Consider the following 15432-nt stretch of genomic DNA (forward strand, 5'->3'; position numbering starts at 1 on the left):
TAATGTTATGTATATTTTACATAACAGATACAGAATTTTATTTTGAGTAGTTTTAATTTAAATTCAATTAATAAAGGTATAAATTAACACGTGTTTTTACTTAAGTTTTTAACACTAAACTTTACTACAGTTAGAAATTTACAGGAAATCAATATCAGGTAAGTAGGGACTCTGTGTTTGGCACTAATCGGTGTAACATAGCTCCTGAAGATGCCCCGTGGAGGGGTGAAACACGTGTTGAGTGATTTGGTGGTGGCGGTTGTGTGATTCGCATTGTTTGCCGCATGCGCATTTATCAGCGGGCTGGCGGGCAGTGCATTTCATTGCACGACTACCACTGCATGTGCGGAAGTGGCTGAATATTGGTCCTTCTCTTACTTAAGTAGGGGGTCTACCTAACACGGAAAAACATGGCAAGGGGTCTACGACACAAAAAGTTTGGGGAACTCTTAACTAAATGGATTGACGACATAGTCAAGTTCGGGAAGTCACTGGATATGGCCAGCATAAAAACGGTGATGGTGATCTTTGAAAGACGCCTATGCCTTGCAGTAGCCGTCCATCGGTCGATGATGATGATTATACATTTATATATACAGTTTTAATTATGTTTATATTACCTATTATTATTTAATATAACATTATTTATTTCACCTGTACACCAACGTCCACGGCTGAACATACGTATTGTCGTAAGATTTCCAAAAGGAGCGATAGATGGCGGGTATCCAGAGCGTTTCGCCGAGCATATAAAACCTTAAACTAGTTGATTTACAATTTTTAGAGTGTCTATGATTTTAGTTTTAATAGGAAGTATCGGGAAAAAGACTTCTCTTATAGCAAACATTTTAATTAAACATTACTTAACAGTATAACTATATAGTTATAACAAGAAACATTCTTAGATTATATCAGTGGCGTACCTAGAACTTTTGCCGCCCGGGGCGATCTCCAGTTTGCCGCCCTTTCTATTATATGTCAATCAAATAGTGGTTTTTGATTTAAAATAATATTGATATATCACTTCAAAGTAATCATATAAACTTTTCAAAAGAAATGACATTTATAAACTGACATCAAAAAATTTTAGTTAGGAAAAATTGCCGAACAAAGTCGTAAAGATCCTTTTACGAATTCAACGAATTTTATGAATACAATAAAATAAAAATATTATCTTGTTCTTGAATTAGAATCCAAAATTTACACTAAAATGCATTTATATACACCGAGGAATAATATTCGAAATCATAAAGTTAATCATAATTTATATAAATCAAATATTAAACTTATAATAATCATTTATTATTAAAGCAAGAAAATAAATTTGAAACGAATAAGTTGCTTTTTACAACTATAAGTAAATATAAAAAATGCCGCCCCAAGGTAAGTGCCGCCCGGTGCGGACCGCACCCACCGCCCCCCCCTAGGTACGCCACTGGATTATATAGCTATCAGTTTAAACCATAGTTGCACAAACTTATTAAGACTGGGGGCCACTCGGGCAAATCATGAACTGATGGCGGGCCGGCTGCCAGAAGTATAGGTAATTGTAGATAGTAAAGAATTGATAATAATTAAAATTCAATATTTTTCGAATGTACGAGAGTATTATTTTTGCTGTCGGCTGGCCACCAGTATTCGACCAGCGGGCCGCGGTCTGTGCATCCATGGTTTAAACGATTACCATGTGATAATAAAGGTTAGCAATGAATAAATTTCACTACTGGATTAGCTATGAAATTGATCACAGTAAACCCAACTGAGTTTGCTATGGGCTCTCTGATCAGGATGTGTTTTGAACAGACCTAGTCACGTATGTTAATTAAAGCCTTAAATTATAGATAAGTTGTATTTGACTCTAGTTTCTTTGAAACTTGGCGCTTCGGGCATTCTCATGCCATAGACAAATTACTGTTCATAATATAAACATGTATTTATTTTATTTATTTAAAATAACAATATATGTCGTTGGCAATTTACTAATTATTGGCGATATCACAGCCGTCAGCATACTTCTTATATAAATCTACAATAAGAGGGACAAAAAAATTAAGTAAAAAAATTGTATTGCCGCGTACGCAACTATTTTTTACTCATTTGTTAATGCGTTTGCATATATGTGTTAAGTTTGTGTGTTTAATTGTATAAAGAGTATGAAAATACGTGTAAACGATACAAATAATTATAGTATGTTATCACTATTTACCTAGTATGTTATCTAAATAACCGTGCATATTACTGTAAAAGTATAAAAAGAAATGCTAAATAAATTACAATTACATTGATAAGCAAACGACAACAATACAGATAAATAATATTATTTACTCGAAAACAAAATATTTCTCAGATGTTTTAAATCAAAACGAAAATTCAGTTCAACCCCAAAACAATGGAATATAACAGGCGTGCACTTGAAACATATTTGTTCGTAATGAAACCGTTTTGATATTAAACGTATGTGTATATATTTTCGTCGTATATTAAATCAGGTGGTGGTTGGCGGGAAACCGCAGTTTGGTTGCGACCGCCATACTAAGTAGACGTTTGCGTTCGAAGGACGAATTGCCGCGCGTCTGATTCGAAATTCAAAAGTGACAGTTCGATTTTTTTTTCTGTTACAAATTCCATTCGAACTGTCAGTGTTTCTTTTCAATCTACGTGAAACAATGGGCAGATAGAAAATACATACGAAATTTTTGTTAAAAGTCGTTGTGAATAATAAATAACAGAATTTACGTTTGTATAGTTCATATTAGCATTTACTGACAATTTAAATCCCTTCGCCTGTGCTTAGTGGTCACAAAAGCTGTCATGGCGAACACGTAAGTAAAGCTCTATTTGCATAATTTAAATACTATTTAGTCACCTTTTAACATAGCTCTATATATTAAAAGATCATACTTATTATTTTAACAATTGTTAAAAAAAAACCCGCAACAAAAGTCGATTTAATTTTCTGTCTCAATATTTTTTAAATATAATTTCAGCGAACGAAGAAAATAATAAAAAATAATTCTGTTATATATTTTAAATAGAAACTTCTTATTGTATTCAAAATGTTTTTTTTTTTAAATTCCATATACCCTGGATGTTTCGATAGTATTATGAAAAAAACAAAACGCAAATCAATGAAGACCAAGTTACCATGTGAAAAAAATTGAAGTGTTAAATTTTTTTTAAAATTTTTTAGGTTAATGGTTAATTACATAATGTTTAAAACAACATAATAGTATCTATATTTATTTAAAGTTTTGTTATGGAAACTAGTCGAAAAATAGCAGGTGCATATAAATATTAGTTTCACGTCGACAATCTATTGTATCTTTTACATTTAAAAACAAGAAAGTATAGTCGGATCTAAAAATAAAACAGCAAGAAATCTCTCCTTTCGTTGCTAACCGTTTTTGTGATCTTTTTAGTGTTGGTTCTTAGACAGGTTTTATCTGACGAACGCTGCAGGGTACCTCCCGCGAAGAGTTGATTTGATCTTTTGCTTTGTTTATCAAGAAATAACAAATGATAATCGTAATCACTCAAAACTTTTGCATCGAGTAGAGAACAAAATGCAATGTCCATCGTTTTTTTTTTGTTTTATGTTACTTTTCTGTATATCTAATATATAAAATTCTCGTGTCACGGTGTTCGAACTTGAACTCCTCCGAAACGGCTTGACTGATTTTTACCAAATTTAATATGCGTATACGGTAGGTCTGAGAATCGGCTACTATCTATTTTCTATACCCCTAAGTGATAAAGGTTGTTCATACTTAAAAAAAAAATATTTTTTTAACGAAATTTTTTGTTTTTATTTTTTTATGATACAGCATACAAGAATACATACAACCATAAATTTTCACCCCTCTACGATCAACCCTTATTTTTTATTTGTAAATTAAAATATCAATTTTTTTTTGCAAAACAACGTTGGCGGGATCAGCTAGTTACATATATATATTCGATATATTTTAAAACTAAGGCAACTAAGGAAGATATCTTAATGATGTTTTAAACAAATTTTTAAAGGATTTAAATCAAAATTTCTTACTGGCAAAGCTAAACTAAAATATTAGCGTTTTAGTTCCAAATTCCTAATTCAAATTCATTTCAAATTTAAGCTTATACGATATTGTATCGAAATTAGTTATCCGTTAGCATGTTCTTTTCGTTATGACGTCATTCTGTTTGAATTTCGAAAAACTAAAATGTTATATTATTTTAAATACGAATTTAACCGTGGAATCAGCACTGCTCAAAAAAACAATAACGTGTATAAAAAAAAAATATTAATCAATAGCCTTAACCATTGATTTCAAAATATATTATATAATTTACTGGAATAAAATCATTATTGTTTACGAAATTGACAGTTATGTTGTTTATTAAGGTGAACATCGCGTTTATCTGTATTAAAAAAAAAAACAACAACAAATTGTCTCCGAGTAATATCCATAACATATATTTCGCATCTACATTTCTAAAATAGTATTTATTTATTTATTTAGGTGTGCTTACAGTTGTTACAGCTTCACGATAAAAATATATAATATACTTGTTTCATACAAGCTGTGTAACAAAAACTGTAAACAATACAAACAGAAAAAAAGGTTAAAAATGAATAATACTAGCTGCAATCGCGCTGTCTAATAAACTATCTTACGATTAGATTCTAAAGAAGTCCGAAGTACAGTTAAAATTATACAAATTTTAAAAAAGAAAGACTACGATATTCGGATCCGTATTACTGGCCACTACAGCTACAATACTTTTTAGACATAAATTATTATTGCGCGAATTATAATTCGAACGCAAATTTGAATTCGGATTCCATCAGTTGAGAGTTGCTACCATTACATTCGGCTTGAAATTTTAAATAGTACAAGATTGTAAAAAATTTCTGTATTTATGCTATACCCATTCTATTATACCTAGGCTTCATTAACCTCACTAGGAACTAAAACGCTCATTAGTCTATCTTATTCGTATATATGTGTTGCTGAAGTTTATTCAGTACTTATTAAAAAAATTAATCAATATTAGGAAAACGATCTACGAGAGATTTGGAATGGCAAACACATATTTGACAGGATATTCTCAAGTATGAGAGTATCCCATAGAGTTTCATGTGTTCTGTAGTTACGTAAAACTTCCGCCTTGTAGCTCAGCGGCCTATAATTCTATAGATCATATAACGACATGAGCTAAGGTGATCACAAAAAACCGAGTATTATATATGCATATAAAGTCATTTAATTTTCGCAAATCTAAATATTTACTTTTGCCTTATCGGCGTGTACAAATTCTTCAAATCAGATGGTACAGAGCGTGGAAAGCACTATCTTAACCTCGTTTATGTGGGTAACCTTAAGGGCTCCTTCCTTAACATCCGCGCGAATTATCACATCATGCAATACTAAGTGTGCATTTAAAATACAAAATATAAGGCAGCCCTTTTATTTATTTAATCATTCCTTATACATATTATGTAATAGCTGATTTAATACCTTTAGGAATTCTCTACCAGTCAAACCAAGGTGGTAGAGTTCAATGTTATACAATAAGTTGGTCATGAGAGGTCCGTTCTAAGCTTCTGCCACCAGAATATGTCGATTTCAAGTTATCGTGTAGGTGCACAGATAACAAATATATAGCTGCATAAATGTTATTGAAAAAATAACTAAGATTATATGCTATACATACATGTTAAATGCTATAACAACTACACTACACATCTCTACACGGGTAGAGCTGATACCTACCTGTGAACGTCATTGTACTACTGGAGTTCGAGTGGCGAGAAATTATTTTTTGACAAGTTCACGGAGCCATCAGTTCCGTGTACTCAGTGTCGGTGAAGCTTTTCCAGCCCCTGTGCTAACAGCAACTACTACTAAAGCAACTATACACGTAAATGCCATATTTATTATCTAATTTGTAATAAACATATACTTAAATTAGTGGATGTAATATATACATAAATTATACATACACTTGGTATGTTTCACAATCGAGAGTTACGAAGATTTTTTCGCTTTCGTCTCGAACCTTCTTTTTAAACCTATAACGGTTTTCTGATTACATGAAGTTTATACTTATTACTTATTTTAGACAACTGTTACCCTATAGCTATTAACCTTGAATACCATACCATGATTAGCATATTGAAAAATATGATAATCATGATGATCTAACGGAATTTAAAGGCAACAGGCCAGTATTTAATATACATATCACCATAAAACACCGTTAAATAACAAAAAAACAATCTTTTGAAAATCGAAACCGTATCGTAAATAACGGTGATCATACATGACTTCACTAGACCACATGATTCCTTACGGACTGTGATTAAATTACCTTCAGACCACACGGAAAGCAGCCTTATAGAATTTATGAAAACATTGTTTTTTATTGTTTACAAATACTAGTTGGATGTTGGCATGAAGGACTTCATCAGTTTTGAGGAGTTGAGACCCACACTTAACCTATCTTGAAAAGTATAACAGATCTCTTGTAGCAATAGGACGTAAGCATCTGGACATAGAACTTCCCATAGATTTAATAGCGGCCTCTGTCTTGCGTCATACAACTTAAACATGATCATCCTTCCATCATAGGCCAGTTCGTAGTCTTCACTCCAGAACATTAAGGCTCCATCGGTTCTGCTCTATGTGACTCACCTTCTGCCACTTCTAGTTGTTAATACTCTGTTTTTTTTTTTTTCGTTTGGATTTAGAGGCCGCTAAGGTCTAAGATCGTTTCTGAGAACGCTCCACGGAGTGACTAAGCTCAATGACGCCCACGAGTGGACCTCGGCTTGGGCCGTCACTAGACGATGATACCCCCTTAACATTCTGAGACTAGGGCGACCGGGAGGACCTAACCTCGCCTTGGCCGGTGGTTTTCTAATGTCAAAACTACCACTTCCGAAAGCTCCGCTGGGTTAGTAATCAGAACTGTTACTCTATTTACATTAAGAATAGGATAGTCGTACTTTAGTCGTTTTGGTGGACGCATCAAGAAGAAACCAGATTAGACCTGAGGGAATCCCCAAGATGAGTTTTTGGATTGAACTGACACTTAAAACGCGTTTAGGACTGTAATTCACAACAGGCAACTTTCTCTTCTTAGTGACGTTGGTGCATTGTTATTTTAACTTACCAACAATAATCAGGTTTGTATCATATAAAAAGATATCGAATTATTTTAAATATGAGGATTTTTGTGGAATATTCTCACCTATAATTTGTAAGTATCATCGAATATACCAATTTTGTCGCTGACTGTACCAAAACGAAGAAAATGTATATATAGGTAGCGCAGTCCATTTGGGGAAGCATATTCCGTATCGGTTATGTGAAATAATTAAAGTAAGTTACTTTCGTGTATATTTATTTAGCTTAAAAAGACTAAAATTATTTTCTCCAAGATTTGTCTGTTCCGAAAAAATCAACACATAAACCTAATTATTTACGATTTTAATGCAATCATTTCATTATTTTTATTTCTTTTTACGTAATTTGAAAGTATAAATGTTAAAATAAAAGCGTTCACTCGTCTATACATAAAATAAATATTAATGTATCATACATTTTTATTTTATTTAGCTTAATAAATTATTGTAAAATTTATTAAATTAAATTACTCTATATATATATATTCAATATTACTTATATTTGGCAATTACTTCTATCTCTCGTTTGAGTAATGCACAGATATATTATAAAAATATTTCTTATTATATCGTAATGTTATAAAATATTTTTAAAAATGTCGTTGTAAACATTATACGTCGGTTAAAATAATTTCAACATCTTTATAATTTAATGGCGGTAAAAATTTTTTTGTAAGCCTTGACATTATAGAAAAAAATAATTACTGTCAAATGTGATAATCGTAAATAATAAATAAAGATAAAAATGCCATAACTTATTAACAATTCATTAATAATAATAACCTCGTTAGGTACAAGGACAATAATAAAGATATATGTTGAGAAAACTTTTGTAGTAAATTATAATTTTCTAGATGATTCTATTTATAAAAGTTCTTCAATAACTAAGAGATTTATCAAAGTAAATTAAAGAACGCATGTCGCAATGACATTAATTCTATACCTTTGGTAAATGTAAGTGGCGCGATCTACAAAATAATCCCTCCTTGTACTTTCAAAAGCCTCGTTGTCCTGCGACTGAAACACGTTTGAGTCTCTGGACAACGCGATGACATTAATATATATATACAAATGAATTCTCAGCTATTTATACACCAACCTTCATCATAGGTGAGGTCGACTCGCAAATACATAGGGAACGCCAACTCCGATCACATTAGATAAAAATGTTGCTAGAGTTTCTTTAGCCGCTTCTACCAGCGCTGCAGCTATTCGAAATGGTAACAAAGGCTGGCTAACCAGATAGTAGCACCTGATCAAGCCGAGATTCGGCCCTCGGGGTTGCCCTTAAATAAATACTGTAGGGGTATCAAATAATAGCACAAGCTGAGGTCCGGACACTAGAGCTCTTAAATATCTAATTGATTCAGGCGTTATTTTGCGGAAGTCCATCCTAAGTAAGAAAAGGCCCAATACATAGCTATTTCCGCCAATGCAGTATTAGTCGTGCAATAATGTGAGCTGTGTCCCTCTGTGTTTGGAATAAATCGGTGTAACATAACTCCTGAAGATGCCCAGTGGAGGGTCGAAACACGTGTTGAGTGATTTAACGGTGGTAGTGTGTAATTCGCATTGTTTGCCACATGCGCATTTATCAGCGGGCTGGCGGACGGTGCACTTTATTGCACGACTACCACTGCATTGGCGGAAGTAGCTATATATTGGTTCTTTTCTTACTAGAGCTCTTGCGACCAGATCAGTCTGCTGAAGCGACATAAGAACTCAGCGGTGGTATAGTAGCGGAATGAGTCGTGCCTTCCGAGGGAGTCCTCTAACTTTGTTTCCCTAACAGAGTTATGGGTAAGCGCTATCTTAGCCCTGCCTTCACAACACGCAGAATCTGTAAATTCTATTTCTGCAGTATTGTAAGTCAAATAAAATATAACCTTAGCAGTATTTTAGATAGCTTTGCATAACAATATACTAATAGCTTCGTAGTCCCACTATTGGAATATTTTTGTAAATCATTCTCGTTATTACCATTTCAGTCGAAGATATTTGACTGCCATCAATAGCAAATTATTTTGACCCTATAAAAATTTCAATGTTAAACCATCTAAAAACCTTTTTGTACAGATACGAACAAATGCATACTGCATTATAGTGCAAATACAATATCTCTTTATCGGTTGTTCACTTCTATAGAATTTAAGTTGAAAGTGATTGAAGTGTTTAATACAAGTAAACACAGATAATGTTTATATTTATGTTATTTTCCGTTTTACGAGTTTTTAGATAATGTATTGAATATTGACAATTATAATTGATGATAGGTCAATGAAGGTGTGAAATAAAATATTAAAAAAAGATTGCACAAAACAGGGGCGAAGGTTGATGATAACATGATATTTGTTTTTTATAAAGAACGCGTTAAATTTTAACTATACTTGGTTTTCTATGAACATCAATATAAAAGACTAAGCTTTAATGTCTGAATACAGAATAGGTGAATTGTAAGTCCCGTCAAAATCGGTCTAGCCGTTTCAGAGAACGGAACAAGCAGACGGGCAGACAAAAGAAATAATGTTGTTTGTCATATATACCCTATATATATTCATATACATGTAGTAAAAAGCTGTTATTTTAATATTAACACACACGAATTTAATTTATTTGTATAAATTATTTCAATATAAAAAAATTAAAAAATATTAGATATGGAGTATACCAATAAACATTGACATATAAAATGAAATTAAACCGAGGATATACCATCATTATAAGTGGATACTGACACCTCAAGGTCGTCAGGAGACGTAGGATCCAGGACGATTCCATCTGGTCCTATTAGAAATCAGAGTTAAGACCAATGTTCAGTGGGCATCTTGCAGCTAAAATGATGAAAAAATATGAACTTAGTATATCTTACAAAATATTGGTCGAGGCATGAAGAAAATAAATAATATATAAGATAGTTTAACGTAAAAACTTAATTACGAATTAAAATAAGAACAAGTAAAAATATAATTTAAAATAATAAAATAGAGCTTAAAATCTGGTCAGTATAAGAAAATAAGAAATAGAATGATAAAAAATGGAAATTAAAAGCAAAAATTATTATCTTAAATATATAATGCATGGATGCACAGACCGCGGCCCGCCGGTCGAATACTGGTGGCCCGCCGACAACAAAAATTATACTCTCGATTCCAATATACATTGGAAAAATATTGAATTCTATTTCAGAATAAAACCAAAAAGTTTATTTATCTAAACTTCAGGCGGCCGGCCCGCCATCAGTTCATGATTTGCCCGAGTGGCCCCTAGTCTTAATAAGTCTGTGCAACCATGATATAAAGTCTCTGACGCTTGCCAATAGAGGTATGACAGCGTTAAAAATACATTTATCATTTGAGATATATACTTCAAGATCGTTTGACTTTAAAAAACATATGTTCATTGCTTATGTAAAGAAGAGTAGTGGTATCCCAGGGGTAGCGGGTTGCGACTTGCGATCGTAGGTCACTAGTTCGATACCCGGAAGTCTTATATAATTCACACTTTGTGCAACAACTTTCCAAAAAATGGAAAGCAGTATCTTCTTCGTACCATAATACCACACATCGATCGCTAAACTGCCCGTGAAGCGTGATGATTATGGTACATCCCCCATACATATCTTTGCAAGTGGCCTTGCAGTATGCATTTATAGTCTGAAACGACCAGTTATGTAAATAAATTGTTTATTATCTAGATTAAATAACAGTGCATTAATTAAAAGCAATATAAAGTAATTAATGATTTTTTTAAATAGCGATATGACATCATCTGAATAACATTCAATATCTCCGTGACTCGAATTAAATATTATAATCATAATATAAATAAATATAAACCACGAGTCGTCTTCTCGTATGCTTAAAATGTTAATGCTCGGTCGCCTTGAAATAGTCTTTATTTTGTAAACAGGCAGTTTATAGGCATTTTGGAAGGCATTTAGATAAAGATTGCAGCCTCCAGTGTAAACATGCACGTTTCTAATTATTTGGTTGTTTTTGTCTAGCTATATTAGAATGTATATACTTATATAGAACTTAGATAACACCTGTATCAAATTTTATTAATTTATACACATCTTAATAGTTATATAACGTCGACCTAACAAGGTCGTCTGTTCAACATATATATTAAAAAAAATAATAATTTCTCATATAATAAAATTCAAGTTATGTTTTTACAAAATAAAAACCGCAGGATGTTCGACTTTTTTACTGCAAAATCGATCTAAAAATTTTATAATAAGTTTTTTTTTTAGTACAAATTTTTATATGGTGTAGCATATATTGATTAAGAGCGAAAGAGATGTACGGCCTGAAGGACTCCCTACAAGGAGAATCGAAAATCGAAGGAAGTTGCTGGATGCGATTGGGTTCGCACCAGCCATCGTAAAAATCTTTGGGGTAGATGCCAAGCCATATGCTTCTATCTAGTGATATAATAATTCAAAATTTAAACAATAACCAATCATCCTGTTTAGGTATTAAACCTACTAACGTCAGTAAAAAGTATTTTTAATCAACACAATCAGAGTTGAGCTTATCACACTGAAAATTCTTATTGTTGATACGTTTTAATTGAAAAAAACATGTCAAAGTTAATAACGTATCAAGATTTTTATTCGAAATTTGAAAGACGAAAAAAAATCTGAAAAAAGGTCTTCGTTATATCGTCAGTCAAGAAATAAATATATTAATTGTATTGTAGGTATCGCGTTTATTTGGTTTCTTTATTTATAGCAATGGTTCTATTACGAAACATTTTTGTGACATTTAGAAATCCGGTTTTAATTTATTACGATTATAAAGTAATGTCATGATGCTCTTAATAAAAAATAAATAAAAAACATGTGATTTATGTGGGAAGATTTGATGAAGTCGTTTTTCTTACTGTGATGTTTGACCGATTTGGATTTTTAATTTTACAGTTAAAAAAAGTAATAGATAAAAAATACTAGGATGTCTGTAATCGAAAAAAAAAAACAGTAGTCTATTCCAGTATATTTATTCTAACATTAACGTTTCGATGTGACTCTATCATATACTTAAAATTCTAGGATCCAACTCTACTGTCATAGATCTTTTTATTATTCTCCTTCTTCTATTGTTCGTCTACTTTATCTTCTCAGTGATATACTCTCAGCAGAAAAGTTATGATCAGAGCGTTTCGTAGCACGGCCCTTTTCAGAATTTTTTGCCATCTTTACTTCTACGAAATACTTCGCACGCATCCATTGTGTGCCGATAATGTAACGGGCTTCATCAGATCCATCATCACACAATCATCACCAAGCTGCGCGACATCTTAATCTGAAGTCGTTCATCACAATTGCAGCATACTTCCAGCTGTGCATATTGGAAGAGGCATCAATGAACTAGGAGTATAAATACCTTCTAGAGAACCTGATGCAGAAGGCAGAAGGACATTACTGGATATTTATGATTTTACATCTGTTTGACTTAAGGTTCTAGAATAATAATATGGAAGGGGAAGCGTAGCCTGGGACACCTGCATCACCGTGCTAGATGGAGCCCGCTTCCAACCGGTCTTATTGGAAATCTATGAAGAGGAATATGTCTAGCACGGAATATTCTACGGCTGCATGGTGATGATAGTGATCTAGTGGATGAACGAAAATCGATTTAGTACCAATTTTCATTGTCGAGCTATGTTAGAACGTTTTGCTAGAAAATCTTTAATTTCTCGGGTCATCTACATCGATAAGAAAATTATGTATGATAAATCTTCTATAACGTATTGTTGTATATTAACATCATATAAATACATGTTTCTCTTTATATTTCATGATTTAACATTATTCTGACGATCTTGCGCTCGTAAATAATCATCGAAATAATTAATTTTAAAATTGTCATTACTGGAAGTCATATCCGTCTTAAAACGTTTTGATATAATCGATGTAGAGCTGTTTGGATGCTATTTTATCCTCTGTTTTCTTTAGCACAGTAGTAGCTTTGGATCCTCTTATGTGTGGACTCTAAAATTTGGGAAATACTCAAGGTAAAAACTTACATCTTATTGTAAAAATACCATACATTAAAGACTTAGACTTACTTTGGATGTTAAGAACAAATGAGCGCATTTTAAAAATATGTTTCACTAACGCTTTCTAAATTCACTTAAAACCGTATCAATAAAAGAATTCCATTCTTTAATCTCAATGCTAACGATTGAACGGCGCTGCGAACGTAATTGAGACGGCCATATTTCATTTTAACGACTTGTTTCTAAAAGCCGAATGCAATGCGATAATATTTCACCATTTGAATATCGAGCGTGTTTTTTTTTTGACGGTTCCATTTTCAAAAATTTAACCGAGTGCCCTATGACGTCAATCTTTTGTCTGCTTTTTCAAATTTATCACATTTAACTTATTTTGAGTTCATGAATACTTTTTTGTTCTACGAGACAGAGATTTAGACTCCTATTCACATTTTCTTGTATTTATATCATTAACAATGAACTTTTCTGTATGTCACGAGAAGGTTGCCAAAATAGCCTGACTGAAGCGCTGACTCTTGGATTACATTAAGATTTGAGACTGTCTGTGTGTGTTCATATGGACAGCAGAACAAAGAAGAGCCATTATTCGTTTGCCTGGTCATTCATGAGTATTTTGGATATACGGTACTAATATTTGAAGAACCTTCGAGAAGCTTATCTTTAATAACAAGAACGAAGAAAAAAAGAACATGGCAGAAGTCAAAGGATCCTAAACAATCAACAGAAAGAAATACGGAATGACATAAAAGGATTTCAAGCAATGGACGCATAGAACGACGATTCAATGATAAGTTGTTTCTCATTATTCGTCACTTTAACCGTACGACATCCAGAGTTGGACATAAGATTGCATGATAGATTTTCAATAGGACCGCTTGGAAATAGTCCACACTTAGCATCTTCTGGAGAACTATATAAGGCTGTTTGTCCATCTTATGGGTGGAGGTATTGCATTACGTTTCGTGGTCATTATCTTAACTTCCCAGCAATGATCTACGTTCGATGTAACGTGATCACTGCTATTTCGCCGGGCTGTGTAGGTTACTTTCGACCGTCTTCAGATCTCTTAATTTCTCAATCGATCTTGAGAAATTTCAAAGACACAACTCCCTATGGCCCGTCATGCGAATGTATAACTTTCCAATGAGGCCCAAAAACCATGTGTATGTTTATTCTAATATCGCAAAAGAATGAAATTTAGGTCGATAAACATTTTTATGGCCGATATTCACACACTAAAAACTATTAACGAAACAGATACGATATAAATGCATACTTGACCTAATTACAGTTTTATTTTTTCCTTTTTCAAGTGGTATAAAGTTATGGTCTATCGTTTAGTTGTTATAATAGTAAACATGTGTTTATGATGAATTAAATAAAACTTTGATCTGAAGTAAATATACGTCACATAAAAGGAAATAAATTTTTCTTTTGATAGTGTATCTGAAGGCCTTTATATCTTTTCTTATTCACTACTCTTCTTCAGCCTATTAACGCCCGCTGCAAGGTTTAGGCATCCCCAAATACTACCATGACGACCGGTCATACTCTACCCGTATCCAATGACTTCTCTATTCTGACTTGTGTGTCTATGATGTGTGTGAATGACTTCTCTTCTCTGATCTGACTTTAACTATGCCCTCGGTCCATCTAGTGGTATCTGATATCTTTTGTTAAATTATTTATTGAATTTTTACGTCAATATTTTTATTTCTTCCTAACATGTGCCGACTATAATCACGATATAGATTTGAGAAAAAACTTAAGGTTTAGACTTGAAATTTTTGATTATTAGATAGAATATAGGTCAACGAAGAACGTATTTTATAAAAATTCTATCTGCAAAGAGTATTGAAGCGAGGTTTACTTTAATGAAATCGTTCGTATAGATGGAAACATTGGGCAGAATTTTATAAAATTACAACCCGAAAAGGCAGTGCCAAAGAGGACAGCTAATATTATTTATAACGACTAGTGATACGTAATTATAAAAATTGGTACTATTTGTAAGGTAATTAAAACTAACTTTTCATAAATACGAAATATATAATGAATCCACGAGACCTTGCAACCAGTCGCTTACCTCCGCTTCCTTTTTGATATCTATGGAGTAGTTCTATGTACAGTAGTTGACGATTTAATAGAATCAGGCGTTACCTTGCGGAAGTCCATCCTAAGTAAGTAAAGGACCAATATTTAGCCACTTCCGCACATGCAGTGGTAGTCGTGCAACAAAG

The 15432-nt window shown here is 32.8% G+C and overlaps 1 protein-coding gene across 1 annotated transcript in view; it reads left to right on the plus strand.

Moving 5' to 3' along the window:
- Window positions 1-2520: 2520 nt before the first annotated feature.
- Swim (Secreted Wg-interacting molecule) overlaps window positions 2521-15432 on the plus strand; it is a 91343-nt gene continuing 78431 nt past the window's right edge. The window contains exon 1 of the mRNA XM_068768855.1: window positions 2521-2822. Within this exon, the coding sequence (XP_068624956.1) occupies window positions 2812-2822 (11 nt within the window). The 5' untranslated portion in view covers window positions 2521-2811. The remainder of the gene's footprint in view (window positions 2823-15432) is intronic.

Source organism: Battus philenor, unplaced genomic scaffold, assembly GCF_028537555.1.
Source record: "Battus philenor isolate CCGP_79_NKW_IND1 unplaced genomic scaffold, ilBatPhil1.0.hap1 SCAF_27, whole genome shotgun sequence".
In the NCBI taxonomy this organism is placed as follows: Eukaryota; Metazoa; Arthropoda; class Insecta; order Lepidoptera; family Papilionidae; genus Battus; species Battus philenor.